At 35.2% G+C, this 17,125-nt stretch overlaps 1 protein-coding gene across 1 annotated transcript in view; it reads right to left on the reverse strand.

Moving 5' to 3' along the window:
- The window catches only part of LOC150105040 (spermatogenesis-associated serine-rich protein 2), a 248,778-nt gene that overhangs the window by 200,975 nt on the left and 30,678 nt on the right, over positions 1-17,125 (reverse strand). The window contains exon 2 of the mRNA XM_090396113.1: positions 5,976-6,055. Within this exon, the coding sequence (XP_090252239.1) occupies positions 5,976-6,055 (80 nt within the window). The remainder of the gene's footprint in view (positions 1-5,975; positions 6,056-17,125) is intronic.

Here is a 17,125-nt window from a genome sequence, read left to right on the forward strand (position 1 = left end):
ATGGATCAGTACACCCCTACCCTTCACCCAAAGAAAAAAAGAGAGGGGTAATTGTTAGTTGCACTTAATTTTAGTTATGACCCCCAGATGTTCAACTGCCTGCTAGCAATACTGTTATATTTATATCACATTTGTTTCAATCTGTTAATGCTGTTATGACTTTAGTGAAAGTAAAGATTATTAACAAAAATGAATTTAATATTTAAATTACAGAAGATATGAAAGAATTTTATTATTATGTGACACCTCCATGGTGTTGGATCCTACTACTTGTCAATCTATACTTTGGATCCGACGTTTAGTTATTATGATGTTCTTAAACAAAATAGAAGGTTGCTAGTTGATTTCTAATTCAAATATAGAGAAAATTTATATTTAAAGACTGTGCCACTCTATATCTGAATTAGTTCAAGAACTGAAGAAAAACCAACTCGCAACTATCTCTCTTTTTAGGTGTTAATATTATATATACTGGCCAAGTATATTTAACTTACTTATTTTACCCGCTTTGGTTCGAATAATTTATGAATGGTGCAGTAAAAGAGATTCAGGCAAAATACAACTTTAGATAAACAAAAACAACATTTAATTTTAAAATCACAAATTTTACACTCAGGATCAAATCGCTAATTAAGTTATTATAAACACTTCAGCCTTTCTGATAATACTGTCATACAAACTCAGACAATGGTAAACTTGTTATCTCTAATACAGTCTTCTCACAGTTCTTTAAGTTCCAAATACAATAAAATCGCAGTAATATCACTTTACAAGCAAACACTTTTAAATTTACACTTCAGCTAATCTTCACAATAGTTACTGTTAACATAAGGAAATTCTAGGATGAAACTCACGCACTTCTCTGTATAGGAGTATTAAAGGTTGGAATAATCTTACCGATAATCTTCTATCTTCATCAACTTATACACAAACACTTTTAACAATAATCGGCACTCATTAAAATAAATCTTCTAAGCATTAACTGAATTAATTATCCGTCACAATACACATAAACAAACGTTGTTGCATAAAGTACTACTGATCACTCATGAAATAAGGCAATACACAATAATTCCTTAACTTTAGGTTTTATATGCACAGTTGTTCATTCCTCTGGCATTCGATTAATTCTTTAGGCACTATAATTCTAAGCACAGCTAACGGTAAACTTCAATTTTACAGCCTCTTCTATTCTAGTAACTCCGTGCTTTATTTCAAGATTCTGTGTGTCCTTGACAGGTCGGCCCTGAAATTAAATCTCAACTCAAATATCGCTAGTCTATTTAGTAGTCACTCAGCTGTCTTCCGTAGCTATAGTTGTTATTCTACAATTTATTAGCTAACCGCCTCTCGATTAGTAGACTATATTAGCTGCTTGAGTGACTTGCCGACTCGCTATTATCGCACTGTGATTCCCGAATGCTCCGATTCCAACCTAATGCCAATCCTCTCCTTTCTCTCTCTTTTAATTAAACTAATCTCTTAAATTAATATAATTTCAGCATTCATCGCTTTTTATATCCATTCTTCCCGCCTAAATTGTCCTCGTGATTTCTCTCTAAAACTCTTTTCAATAAACCTCACGTGGTGTTCCAAAACGTGCTCGCTCACTTACATACGTTTCCATGACAACAAAACAAAATATAATAAAATTGAGCTATTACATAACGTTAAACTTTACAAACAGGAATAAATAGAGAATATTTACATTTCAAATAATGCGCAGTTAAATTATCAAATACAAGTTCTTATAATATTTAATACAGTCTTTTCATTATTAATACATATATCTTGATTAAATAATTAAATATTAGACAAAATTAAGGTAGTTATATGAATATTAAATTATAAACAAGTGATTTACATTAAATAATATTTACAAATGTAGCCTTTGCCATGGTGGATTATGTTGGATTCTGAGGAGAGTATTAATAATTTAAATTTCTCTTCATTCAGAATCCAACAATGGAACCAAAGACTCATCGGGGAAAGACACCTACCCCATAATTCTTCTTCTCCAGCCAACTACAGCGAACCACATCATCTACACCAATGCTATCTATTGCCCACTGCTAGCATTGTCACAGACAATCACAAATGTCCATGCTCACGGCAGGATTCGAACCCACAGCCTTTTGGCTGGAGAGTGGACATGCTAACCACTCGGCCAACCAGGGCAGGAGTTCTTGAAAGAAGCAAAAATGAAGAGTAAGAAAGTAAAGATTGTGAGTCTGCTGTGTCAGTATGATAAAACATAATTGAGAAGGAGGACCATTATTGCCAATGAGAAGATTGTGTAGGAGGAATGGTGTACGGTTTCCAGATGTGTGGAGTGAATTTGATGGATGAAAGAAACATGTATATGCCTGATGGTCTGCACTTAAATGGTTTTGGAGTTAGATGCTTGGAGAAAGTGTTGTTCAACAAGAGTTTAGAAGTGTAAAACAAGGGAAACTAGAGATATTAGGGAGAAAGCAATCAAGCACGTGTCTAGCCACCCAGGGACAAATGAGAGAGAGAGTGCAGAAATGATTGTAAAAGGTGGGTACAGTTTCCGAGGTTTCGACTCTGAATGGACAAGTAATGACATACAAGGGTAACAGCGGGTCCAAGGGGATGTATGTATGTACATGAATGCTCAAAGTATCAGAAATAAAGGACAGGAGTTTTTGGCACTGGTCAGCTTGACTTGGTGTAAAATTATTGGCATAAGAAAGACCTGGTTGTCACAGAAGATGTAGTTACAACGATAGAATATAATAGATATTTGGATATTGTATTTTCAGAGAAGCCAGAAGAAATAGGGCATGGAAAGAGCACATGGCAAAATGGAAATGGGATTTATATAGTTACTAAGGGATAATTACCTGAAACAGTACATGATGGAGGGAACCTGGATTTTGAGTGTTGAATCTGGTAATAACATCACAAGATCTATCTATAAATACAGTAGCAACTCCGCATCCAAGCAGGAAAAGTGCAGGACAAGACCATGCAGTCTTGTCCTGCAAGATTGCTCAACATATGGAATTTTCAGTCAAGAAAGAGTTTATGTGGAACTACAAAGCTGACTATTGAAACAAACTTAAGAGGTAACTTGGAGCAGTGCCGGTGACATGAATGAATGTCATTAGTGCATGGGAAACAGAAAGGGCTTGTTTGAGCAAGGCAGTATCAGAATGCATACCCAGGGTCAGGCAAGTATGGATTAAGTGGATGAGTAGTAATATAAAGCAAGAGCTGGGAGAAAAAAAAAAAAAAAAAAGGATAAAGAAGGCTAAATCATATTTTAAGAGAAAATTAGCTAAGCAGTTCAAAGTAAATCCAAAAAAATTTTTTTTGCTATACAGCAAGTAAAAGAAAGAATGATTATGGAAAGGTAACTTTGCTCAGTGCTAATGATAGGAAAGTGAGAAGCAGAAGAAATAGTTCAGTTACTAAGTGATCACTTAGTAATCAGACTCGTAGTGCGAAGGATAGATAAACATAGTACTTAATAATATAAGCAAGAAAGATTCAGAGAGAGAAAGTGTGCACAGCTAAATTAGAATAACGGCATATAAAGATATAGATAATATAGAAAGTATAGAGCAAAACACATTACAAGTAATAAATAAATAATAACATTATTACAATGGCACGCAATTATTTTACAATACCTCATTAATTTATTCATGTCATAATAAGGTGACAGCAGAAGTATATGAAGGAAATGGCTACACCATGATACTGATAGACTTTGCAAAGGCATTTGACAGAATACCACATGAAAAATTATTACATAAGTTGAAGCAAATGGGAATGAATATGTGGCTTGTTGCATGGGTAGGGGGTGGCTGATAGACATCAGAGGGTGGCGCATGGCAGAGAGGAATCAAGGCAAATGAGGGTGACTAGCGGAGTGCTGCAGGGCTCTGTGCTGGGTTGGCAAAGGACAATGGTTATCAATTCAATGTTATAAAATGTAGGGTAATGCACTTCGTATCATATTGATGGTACTATTTTACAGGAAACTGATGAGGCTAGAGATCTGGGGTTCATGGTTGGTAGAGATTTGAAATTCAGGACATATTGCAAGAGTTGGCAGAATAGCTCAGAGGATTAATTGGATGATGAAGAACACACTGACAAAGATAATGAGATTATTATCTCTTTATAAGGCTATGATTAGGGCCAAATGTTGACTTTGTGCACAGATTGGTCTGGTGACCAATCTATGCACAAATTCTTAGGGATCGGGAGGTGGTGGAGAGGATTCAGAGATGAGTGACAGGTCTGTGGAATGTTCCCTATAAGGATAGTTTTGCGGGTTAGTTTAGCTGGCAGGCAGAGGAGAGGGGATAACATAGAAACTTAAGTTACTACAAGGATTCTATACGACTGACACGGAAGAAATTTTTCAATACATGGGGAGTAGAGGGAAAACAAGGGGTCACACTTGGAAGTTGCCTAAGTATGGTTAGTAAGGGTGTGCAGACTAGGTTCTTTACTTGCAGAGAGTGGTGAATGCATGGAATGGATCACCAGAGGTGGTTGCGAGTGCCCCAACAGTGAAGAGGTTTAAGGAGATGTGTGATAGATATTATGTTGATGGATAGAGTGGGTCTCCCGCATTGAGTATTTTGACTCCATGGAGTACCATATAAATAATAACAATATATGTATAATTAGTACCATCAATCAGTGACGGCTTGATATCATGGGGTGCTGCAACTTTCGAAATATACATACACACTGTAAGTACAGTGTGTACGTGTTTGGATAACACATCCAAATTATGGTAAAAATTTTTTACAAAATGAAACATGAAAAAATATTATTTATTATCAATAAAATTATACAGTTTACTATAATTCAAAATTACTTAAAAATAAAATCCATTACCATAGTAATAATATTCTAAAATAAAAACTATAACAAATGTGTCTTTAATTGTAATGTCCAAATATTTAAAGAGACGGAGTAAACACGATAAGCACTATGAACACTACTACCGGCACAAACTGCATATAAACAACAGTGGAACTGCGCAACAGACAGTGCCGCATTACACTAATAGCTCACATCTCACTATGACGTACATATGCTTGTACACGTAGCAATATGGCACTGTGGTAAACACAGTGCTGCTAGCGTCCTTCACCCTCCTAACTGTTACAAGATGAATTTTTATTATTTTTTATACAAAATAAGAGAATTGCATAGGATTGTTGATGATAAAATTAAATATTACAAAACAAATATAAATAAATTAATAAATATATTTATGTATCAAAAAAAATTGGGGGTGCTGCAGTTCCGCAGTGCCTATGCACTAGCTGTCTCTAAGCACCATGTTTTAATCACTTCTCTTTTCCAATAAACCTGGTAGGGGAAAGTAGCCTGTCACAGGCAAGTATAAAATTCATTAATGCTTGGAACATTCTGTTATGTCTCAAATTATATATATTTTCTGACCAGTTTGTCAATCTTATGGAATGATAAATGTTTCCAGAAGAGAAAACCTTTACCACTTCTATGAAACCAGCTAACTCACCTTCAGGTGAACAACTCTTATAAAGATTCTTAACATGCCTTGATGAAATTCAAACACTCACTTTCAAAAACAAAGAATACCGCCAATACTAATTGAGCTATGAAGTCAACTACCTTCATTCTTTTAATTACTACTTAAATATTAATTTTGTAAAGTTCTGTTTTTGTGAAAATAATAGACCTTATTGCAAATTTCTCAGTGTACACAGTCTGGTTTAAAAAAAAAAAAATTCTATTTACCATTTCATATAATGCAATTTTCTGTTTTTACAGAAAAAAAATTGTCTTGAAAATAAAATTGTTAATATGGTTTACTAATGATCATAAATTCATTAAAAATTGTCTAGACTGGTACTCTCCTGCATATGTGGGTTGATGGATGGAATGACAGAAATGAACTCAAAAGGATGCTAAGTCAAAATAAGTACAAAAAAAATTACCTTTTCTTTTACATGTTCTGGTTTTGGATGATATTCCCCAGGTACAGCAACATTATTAACTGTATCATACACTACAGGATCTAAAAAAATAAACACTTAGCATTAATGATGCTTAAATCTTGATTGTTTAGATAAGTCTCCATAATATAATAAGATTCTTAAATATACTTTCTTTTAGTGTTACACAGTGATCAGCATTCATTTTAGAAATGAATTAAAGTCCATAATTTCTAAAATGAATTCTAATATATAGTTTCTAATTAGGGTCACATACTGATGAGTATGATTATCATTTCTACAGATAAAATATATAATAACCATTGGTAACACTTTGTTATTCATGCTTAATGTTCAAGTGGATGGATGACATATCCTTCAAAAGAATGTACATTTCAAAGAATGAACAATAAATAAAATGGAATGAATAGTAAATAGACAAATAGTTAAACAACTTCTCCATAACACAGATATTTGCAAAAATCGGATTTACACAATACAAACAGTCAACTTCAATTATTTCATTCCCCAAATGTTTTGCAGCATTACTTCACAGTAATTATTCTCAGTTACACTGGCCTGAGTTATATCTTCAATTATAATGGATTTCAGCACCATTCCCTAACATTAAATTTATCTTGGCTATAATGTTTTTGACAAAATTATCTACAGTTCAGTCATTAAGGAATGATGTGGGATTTCAAGAAATGGTATAGCCAAAAATTATCAACTTTTATGAGACTAGTGGGACTTACTAATGATGCAAGAGATAAATAAAGTGATCTCTCAATTATCTGAATTGTAAAATAAACAAACATGACCAACTGATTAATAGATTAATGTCTCAACTGACTTCTGGTACAGCACTACATAAATGCACTTTCAAATTAACCAATCCTTCAATCATCTGACTAGCAAACTGATTTCCCACTGTCGTTGGATAACTGAGGATTAATGTATAATGTAAACTTAATCATGCAGTATTATCACAGCATCCTGTACACCCCCTTGAGAGATCATATCAGAAATTTGATACAGATAAAATTGATATGAAGGATGATGTTGCAGATTTCCTTCTTTTGATCTACTTAAATAGTATATGACTGAATAAAATGGAATAATTTTTATTTAATATAAAAGAACTTTTTTAACTTTATAAAACACAGGAGAAATGTAATATAAAGAGCTATTCTAGTAACAAAAATTAAATTTTATTTCCCAAAAAATATCAGCATGGTTCTCACACAAAGTTGCTTGCCAAACAATATACCACTAACAATCACTTTATGAAACTCCTATTGACTTATTAGGACATATCATAAAAAACTGGGAGTTGTGGATGAATGCATTTTTTTTTTCAGTGGCAAGCAGGATTTTGCATAATTTCTTGAGCTGTGTGTGTGTGTGAACAAAAAAGTAAATGTTCTGTTCAAACGATTACATATCAGAGCTAGGAAAAATGTACTTCAAACACAAAATGTTAATTAACTTTCAAAGTACTTTGAGTAAACAAGAGATGGTGCAGATTTTCTTGGTTTTGACTTAATGAAAATAATACATTGTGGCATAGTATATCTAAAAAAGAATTTGCACCAACAAAAAGAGTACTACGTAACTATGAACCCACCAAAGTATTATGGTGGCCAAGACAATACAGTTGTTTAGAGATTAACACATGGAACTTAGTTATGTGTCATATGTATTGTATACACTGAATTCATTAGAGAAAGTGAGAGATTTATGGCAATGGAAAGCAAAAATGGTGAAAGATTATACCAAAAGTATTTTCAAAAGAGTATCAAAAGTGTGAATCAAGTCAAAAGTGAGACAATAGTATCCTGAATGATAGTAATAATGGATGCAAAAATGCAAGCACCAGACAGCAGCAGATAGGAATGCAATTTCAAGAGTGAGTGAAGGTGAACAAAAGCTGAATTATGAGAATGTGAGTTGGAAAAAATAATAATAATACAAAAGAAGTAGTCTAAGTTGAGAATGGCAGGGCAGTAATAAAGAAAGAAAGAGTACACCTACTCACAGGACAGTGTGAGCTCAAGCAACCTAGAAAAACATTTTAAGTGGTGCATTAGGCTGAATAATGACTCACCTCAACATTCCACTATCACAAAATGTTCAGTTTCTGCTGTTTCCATTTTATACAACTATTCCCTTGGTCACTGAATTATAGAGTGATACAAAATTGACATCTGTAATTCTCCAATCTCCTCCAAATCTGTCAAAACACATGCAATGGCTAGTCAATGCTCTATCACAGAACAAATTTTTTTCTTCCTTTTCACTCAAGCACTCTCCTACTGATGTCTTGTGGAACAGTTCTTACAGAACAATCTGCAGTTCTTCAAATACAAAGTTAAAGTTTCTTCAACTTTCTACCAAGTATATCAAGTACTAACTATAGGTTGAACAAACATTAATGTACAGGATTACCATAAAAATAAAAAAATAATAAATAAAAATAAGAAGTTCACCCAAGCCAGAAATACTAAACAGTAGGCACAATGAAGTATATTTAAAATGAACTCTAATGTCCTTGTAATTAAAGTAAAGTATATAAAAGCATCATCAGTTACAAATTTGTCTTTGAATACTCTAGGAGTAACTGAGTACATGAACTACCAAAAACAACTGGATATCTGCATGCTGAAATACAGTTAAAAAAATGATTTCATTTATTGCACATTTGGATCCAATACCCTGGATATTGAAAAAAAAAAACAATCTACATGGCCTTGAACTTCAAATGACTCACGAGTGCTTCTGTCATATCTTTCACTGCCTTGATCGTCGCTTGATTTCCGGATCATACGTAAATATCCAAGTTTCATCACAAGTAATTACTGAATTCAACAAATCTAGTTCATCCTTAATGCGTTGCAAAAGGTCCAAACACAGCCTTGTAACGTTCTTTTTGTTCATCTGACAACAATTTTTGAACCATTTTTGCACAAACCTTTTTCATGTTCAATTCTTCCATTAAAATGCGTCGAACACTTTCTCTACTACAGCTCGAACACCCAACCTTCTGTCTTTTCGAATCACATCTTGCACTTTTTTTGTTGTCATTGGTAACTGCTGTGTGTGGATGGTCTGGGTGATCATCATCTTTCATGCTTTCTCTGCCTTCCGAAAATCGTTTGTGGCACTCAAAAGCATGTGCAAGAGACATGCACTCTTCACCGTAAAGCCTTAGTCAATAGTTGAAAAGTTTCCATTGCGGATTTCTTCAGTTTCACAAGTAAATTGATGTTAACTCGCTGTTCACTCTTGCACTCCAACATTTTCCGACCGAGGATAAGAAAACATCTATATTTGAATACACATCCTCTCATACTGAGTAAAACGATGGAGTTGAGCCTTGTCTCACACTGACAGGTTAGAACATGCTCTATAACCATCTCTTTGTCTCTCCGCTCCCAAGCTATAGGATTAGTCTCGTTTTTTTTTTTTTTTGTGTGGGCCCTCGTATATTGACTACAATTTGTTTGTCAGAACATTTTAAGAATTATCAGAAATGTCAAAAAAAAAAAAATCCACAATAGTGCAACAAGAAACAAGGCATGATCCTACATTATCTTTCATCAAAAATCTGGATGCATGGATCTTAAGGTATTCTCTTCTCATCATGTAGCTAGTCATCATGATACAACCCGAGTCTCTCTCTCCGTTTTTACTCTTTTTTTTCCTCCAAATATTCTATGTATTCCAAATATACAGACAAATTGGCACTTCAAATAGGCAATTTACAAACAAAAAATACTAGTTATTGTAGTGGTTGGCGGTAGATGGCATTGATGTAGATGAGGTTCGGTGTAGTGGCGGAGACAGAGTTGTACAGTGGATGTCCTCCTGCGATGAGTCTTCGGACTCCTTGGAGGTGTCACGAATAATAATAATAATGTTTCCCATTAATTTGCATCATTTCAATCTCCTGATGAAGTGTACTATACTCTATGCACAACTAGTAGATATGTATTCAATAAAATTTGACAATGAACAGTCTACACATGGAATTAATACAACTTCAAAAGTTGAAGACACATTTCCCAACCACTGCCATCTCAAAAGTGAGATTCATACTCACAGTTGAGTTTATGTTACATGAAGTAAATGAATTCAAAAAGTTGCATATCAAGAAAACATCATTTATTAACAGACTGACGTTCCTCATTAGATGTAGAGATAATAATATTAGCATTAAGACAAATACAAATTTAATGCCAGGAAGGCATCCAAAATCTACAAAGAGAAGTCACCCCTCCTTAAGGAGCATAGAAGTACTACCAGGTTTCAGTTATCTCAAATCAACATGCAAACTTTCTCGCTCTCCACTCATGGTTCAGTAAGTAAAGACGTCACTAACCGTAAATCTGTGCCTCGATTTGAGATAACTGAAACCTAATAGAAAACAAAAGCTTATCCAATTTCTACAACCAATTAAGGAGGAATTAAATAAAACATCCAACAACTTACTAGCTGAAAAAAGATCAGCACATGAATCACTTACTCTACAACAAAGTTGATCAATACATCTTCAATGTATTTACAAATACTGAACATCATGACCAAAAGTTCAATTTTTGTCTCATTTTCATCTATATATATCCAAGGATGACATCATTACTAATGTAGAGAAGGGGTTAAAGAAATTATCAATAGATGCTGTGGATGATTTAAATCCACATCCAAACAGCAACCATTCTTCTGAAAGCCACACAGCCATGCAGAAATATACCGAAAAGTGGAATGGTTAGTGCTCCAAAAAACACAAGAGAAGAATATTATAGTATTGAAAGTGACAAAGGTAATGACAAGGGAGTCATGAACATGGAGAAATGTTGAAAAAAAATGCAAAACTTAGCAATACTAACATTTGCATTCCACTTGACTGGGGACTGCACCTGGCACAACTACAACACAATTTAATCAGAGATCGCATCAACCAGCATGAAAATACCAAGAACTATTTCACATCTAAGCATCCTCTAGTTCAAGAATTTACAGAGTGTCTCAAGTACACAAACAAGACATACCACTGTGGCCCATAGTGGATGCTAGCTGTTCATCCACTTCTCTCAAAATATCTAACCACAGCTGATAGGTCCACTTAATAGGCAAGATGGAAACCAACTTCAGAAATACGGTATTCTTCATTCAAAAATGAAAGACTGAGTTCAAAGAAGCTTCAGATTGACTCGCAATAACAAGTATGGACATCAATCTTCGTCAATGTTTCTTAAAGAGAAACCATAGGTCTACTATAAGAACTATTACAACCAGATATTGTAAAGTTATCTGCACATTGCATTAACAGCACATTCTTCTAATTCCAGAACAAATTCTACAAACAGAAAGGCCGAGGGATGGGTTCCCCCACGCTCTCCACTTTAGCTGATCTCTTCACGGAATTGTTTAAAAACAGCCCTATTCACTATGCTCTAAACCAGGCATTCCCAACCCTATGCCCGCGGGCACCATGGCGCCCGTCAACCAATTTGTGTGTGCCTGCCGCTGTTCAACCGTGTGCCGTATAGGTTGAAATAATCACATGCACATCACACAACAATTCATGGCATTCTATGACGCATGCGTTAATGACACATGACGAGTATTAAATGCATACAATGTAAAGTAGACAGGCATTCAAAGTTGTTCATTATCTGTTGCTAGTTATATGTGCATAATTTTAACAGTGTCTTGTACTTAAATTTTTGAAATATTTTTAATCTTAAAATGAGTGAATCAAGTAAAAGACAACGGACCTATAATTTTAACACTGACTGGGAGGAAACATTCTTTCGTTAATTTTAAAGATAATTGTGTTTGTTTGTTGTGTAACAGTAGCGTTGCAATTCTGAAAAAATAGATGGTGCCCATCACCCTACCAGTATTTTAGAATGTGCTCTAGGAAACAAAAAGGTTGGGAATCCCTGCTCTAAACAATGATATGTGGATGATGTGTTCATCATATGGTTCAGGTTTAAAACCCAACTACAATATTGTCAAAAGTTAGCTCTTCACCTTAACATTCATCCCCAACATTAAGTTCACCATCAAAATTGGAAAACAGATCCTTTATTTTTTTTTTTTTTCAAATATTCTATGTTTGTCTGACTAATCAAAGTTGTCTTCACAGCTCAATAAATTCAATTTCATTCTTCTCATGAAATTTTGCTGCTATCCAATCAATATTTGAATAATTAAACTCCCCCCGTTATTACTCTTTTCTCACCCATTGTCTTTATTTGGTGATGCATTTCTAGCAACCAATACACCAGGTCTGTAACAACACCCCACTATGTATTTGATATTGTTAGATGATTACACCTCACACCGGATGGCTTCAAACTCACTGCCACATGAAACACTTCAATTTGGAGGCTTAATGGAATATATACAACACTTGGAAAGGATTAAAACTGATTTCAATACTTCCAATATTTTTTCAGGGATTACAAAAAAACTAATGTAACACAAATACAACACAATAGTAAGCTAAACATGTGGGTGACTCTAAAGTCCTATCTAGGTGGTGCACCATCTATGGATGATTGTAAGTGGTCTAGAATGTATGGTGGGATCTCTGATAATTAATATTTCCCAAATATTCGGAAGTTTAATGAAACCGTATTTATTTAATAGGTGTAAAGCTGTATAACTGAGAGGAGACCTCCACATAGCCTTTTAAAGGAATGTGGAGAAACAACCAGGGCTTCTGACCTAATGTCCAATCCTCACCTTCTCGTGGTGCACCCTGTTGGGTATCTACCTGGATACTGAACGAACGAGGACGGGTTGGCAGTTTGGGATTTTGCCGACCCAATTGTATTCTTATTGGCTTAAACCAAAATACAAAATGATGGTACAACATGACAGAATTTCATGCAGCTAGGGCGTCGTCCTGTTAAAACAAGGCCCCCTACCACGGTGTTTTCGCCAGGGAAAAGTCAGCTACTGGAATAAATCCTAAAACACCCCAACTCAACATTCCCAGATTTAAAGATTGGTACTATCAATATAAGATGCCTGAATGGCAAAGAAATGGAGCTAGTCGAGGAATTAGATAAGTACAAGATCGACATAATAGGGGTGACTGAAACAAAAAAGACCAAAACTGGTGAGATCTTTCTGACAATAAACACAAAATTTATTTTCAGGCAATGACAATCAAGGAAAAGAAGGAGTAGCCGTAGTATTCAACACTAAATACGAGGCTAATCTTCTTGAATGGCAGGCAGTCTCAAGTAGAGTGATGTGGGCAAATATGAGAATGGGGAACTCGACAATGAGACTTATTTGTACTTATGGTCCCACAGAAGGTTCTACTAAGGTAGAAGTGGAGGAATTTTTTGATGCTTTAGAAAAAGCAACTGACACAATGAAAAAGGAAAAGTTGGTCCTTGTTGGGGATTTGAATAGCAGAGTAGGAAATGACTGTCAGACATGCAAAAATATTTTGGGAAAATTTGGAGAAAAGAGCAAAGCTAATAATAATAATGGCATATACTTGTTGGATTTCTGCTCAGGACATGGACTGGTTATTACTAACACCATGTTCCAACATAAAAATGTGGACAAATTCACATGGAGAGAAGAGGCAAGGAATAAGGAAAGTCTCATTGACTATGTTATTGTTGATAGTGATGTTTTTTCGCTGGTGCAGGACACCAGAGTGTACAGAGGATTTGAAATTGGAAGTGATCATTATTTAGTCTTGAGCAGGATAAAATTGAATTTCATATTGAAAAGAATAACATGTAAGAAAGTTATAAAGTGAATAAAAGTTGAGCAGCTCTCAGATATGAACTGTAGACTAAAATACACAAAGATTATTGAAGAAAAAATAAGAGTTTGAGAACAGGAATCAAACCTTGGAGATTCAGTGGCAAACTCTGAAGAAAACATTGATTGATTCAGCCAGCGAGGCATGTGGTGCGGTTGTCTGCAAGGATAGAAAAATCAGAACTCCCTGGTGGACACAGGAAGTTCAAGAGGCAGTGAAGGAAAAGAAGAAAGCATATCAAAAGTTCCTGGCAAATATGTCAGCTTGTGCTCTCAGAGAATACAGAGACAAATGCAATAATGCTAAACAGTGTGCAAAACTAGCTAAACAAAAGTCATGGGAGAACATTGGCAAGAATATAAAAAATAAATATCAAGAAGGTGGCAAAATATTCTGGAGGTTGTTGAAGCTTAGGAATGGAGTTGTAAAAGATTGTTGTAAAAGGAATTAGAGATGATAAATGTGACATGAAAACTGGAGAAAAAGATATCTTTGAAGTATGAAGTAATTACTTCGAAAAATTGCTAAATGAAACAAGCAGTGATTGGTAAAAAACACTCAACAGGTATATAGTCAAGACTACATATCCATACTTGAAGTAGAAAAAGCCATTAAAGGCTTGAAATGCGGAAAGGCAACGGTGACGAATTCCCGATGATTGGAGTAGAGCTCTCATAGTACTCATATATAAAACAGGGAAATAAAACTGAATGTGAGAATTACAGAGGTATTTCCCTACTGAGTGTGCCTGGTAAGATTCATGCAAGTATACTTGAGAAACGGTTGAGATGAATTGTGGAAGAAAAGCTTGGTGAAGAACAAGCTGGATTCAGGCCAAATACAGGCTGTCAGGATCAGATCTTCACTTTACGACAAATAGTGGAGAAATCATGGGAATCTAACAAAGATCTGTATTTAAGTTTTGTAGATCTGAAATATTCAGAAGTGACATCCCTAAGCGTCTAAAAAGAAAAGCTGCATACTTCCTGTCCTAACATTTGGAGGAGAAACATGGACTTTAAAACAGAAGCCTTAAACAAAAAGCTGGGAATAACACAACATCGCATGGAAAGAAGTATGCTAAAAATAACATTAAAGAGATAGGAAGACAAATATCTGAATAATATCTCAAACAGGTGTCATGGATATTGTAAAATACATTAAACAGGCTAAGTGGAGATGGGCTGGCCATATTGCCAGATGCAGTGACGGGAGATAGACTAGAAAAACAACAGAGTGGAGACCAATGGATGGAGCAAGACAAAGAGGAAGACCGAGAAGGTGGAGAGATGAACTGGAACAAATTGCAGGAGTGAGATGGATGGGAGAAGCAGAAAACCGAGCGATCTGGAAAATCATGGGGGAGACATTCGTCCAGCAGTGGAGAGAACCAGAAGGTTGAAGAAAAAGATCTGAAAAAGGCATATGACAAGGTGCCAAGAAAGAAACTGTTCAATACACTACAGTTATATGGTGTCAATGGGGGCATTATATCAAGCACTACTTAGTCTTTATTTGTATTGTAAGTCAGCAGTCAGAATTGAAAGAAGTACAGGAAGATGGTTTAATGTTAAATCTGGTGTCAGACAAGGATGTACATTATTCTCTCTGTTATTCATTATCTATATGGATCACATTATGAAGGAAATGTGGTATTAAACCTGATAACAAAATGGGAGATGTTTATGTCAGCTCTTTGCTTTATTTATGTGGACAATGTTATACTTCTAAATAAATCCACTACAAGTCTGCAAGATTCCCTGACTAAATTGAATAACTGTTGTAATAGATATGGCATGAAGGTTAGCAATAACAAGCCAAAGACAATGAAAATAAGCAGAATCACTGAAAATGTCAACTGCTTTGTGAATGGAGAACCTCTGGAACAAATAAAACATATCAACTACTTAGGCACGGTTTTTAGTAAACAAAGCTGGTATGGTAGGAAGTCAATTGAATAAATTCATATGGAATAAGAGAGAAATTAGTCAAAACACTAAATTAGTTGTATACAAGACAGTGTTCAAACCAATTTTAACTTATGGATCTGAGAGCTGGGTTAGAAGTAAAACACTTGGCCAAAGACCACAGATATGAGAGTCCTGAGAAAGATTAGGAGTGTAAACAGGTAGCATCAATGGCAATATCATATTAAAAATGAGAATATTAGGAAAGAGCTTGATATTGTCAGCATCCAGGAATGCATGAGCAGATCTAATCTCAGGTGGTATATGTTCACTTAAACAGAATGGGCGAGGAAAGATTAGCAAAACAAGTGTTCTCTGCCAGGTTGGCAGTAAAAAGACCAAGATATAGGGGATTGATATGGTAAAAAGTGCCTTAGATGGTAGAAATATAAAATCTGACAATGTTGGAGTTCTTGACAAGTAACAGACTGATTTGGAGGAAAATTGTAGACAGGAAGTTAGTAATGATGTCAATTTTTCATTTAGTACTGTCATATCCTGTACACCCCCCCTGAGGGTACATGGCAGGAATTCAATGATGATGTATTTATTTAGCTTTGGTTGATTTCTGAGTGCTGCTGTAGATTCTAAAAATAGTTTTTCTCATTTGAATTTACTGTGGTGGAGAATGGTTTTTTTTTCCAAGGAGACCCTGTGGGTTATATCCAAAACATGGTCTGCCAGGCCAGACTGACGATAGTTGTGTTTGAAGATGTATGATTTGTGTTCTTCTAAGCAGATGGTTGCTGATCTGCCTGTCTGTCTAAAATATGCCCGTTTGCAGGAACAGGGTATTTTATAAACTGCAGCCACTGAAGAGGAGGAAGCTGATCTTTGGTGGAAAGGATAAACGGTAGCAAATTTATAGTGGGACTTAAATGCTGTGTGGAGGTTGTACTCTAAGGATTTTGCTATTTTTTCTGATGTGGCACGCATGCAGGGTATGGTGATGGCATTTCTGAACTCTTTCTGAAGAGATGGGCAGGGAATGGGGGAATAACTGATTATTTTTTTAATTCTGTAATCGCTGTAGCCACTAGAGTGGAAGGTGCTGTGTATGTGGTCGAGTTCGGTTGAAAGGGCAGTTCAACTATCTGCCTGTGTGCGTAGGTTTTCTACATACAGTGAAGAAAAGCTTACCATTAGGAAGTGTGTAACTAAGGTGTCTAGGAATTAGGAAGGCATGTAATGGTAAACTTTCCTTCACTGTATATAGAAAACCTATGCACACAGGCAGATACATTCAAAAACTCTCCCCTACCACCCTTCTTTCAACAATATGGCATTATTAAAACCCTAAACAAGAGAGACCACAATCTTTGTTCCAGTGGAACTACCCTTTCAACAGAACTCAACTATGTACACAACATCTTCCTCTCCAATGG

The sequence above is a fragment of the Typopeltis vanoorti genome, chromosome 7 (assembly GCF_054136105.1).
Source record: "Typopeltis vanoorti isolate ZY-2024b chromosome 7, IOZ_Tvanoo_1.0, whole genome shotgun sequence".
NCBI classification, from domain to species: Eukaryota; Metazoa; Arthropoda; class Arachnida; order Uropygi; family Thelyphonidae; genus Typopeltis; species Typopeltis vanoorti.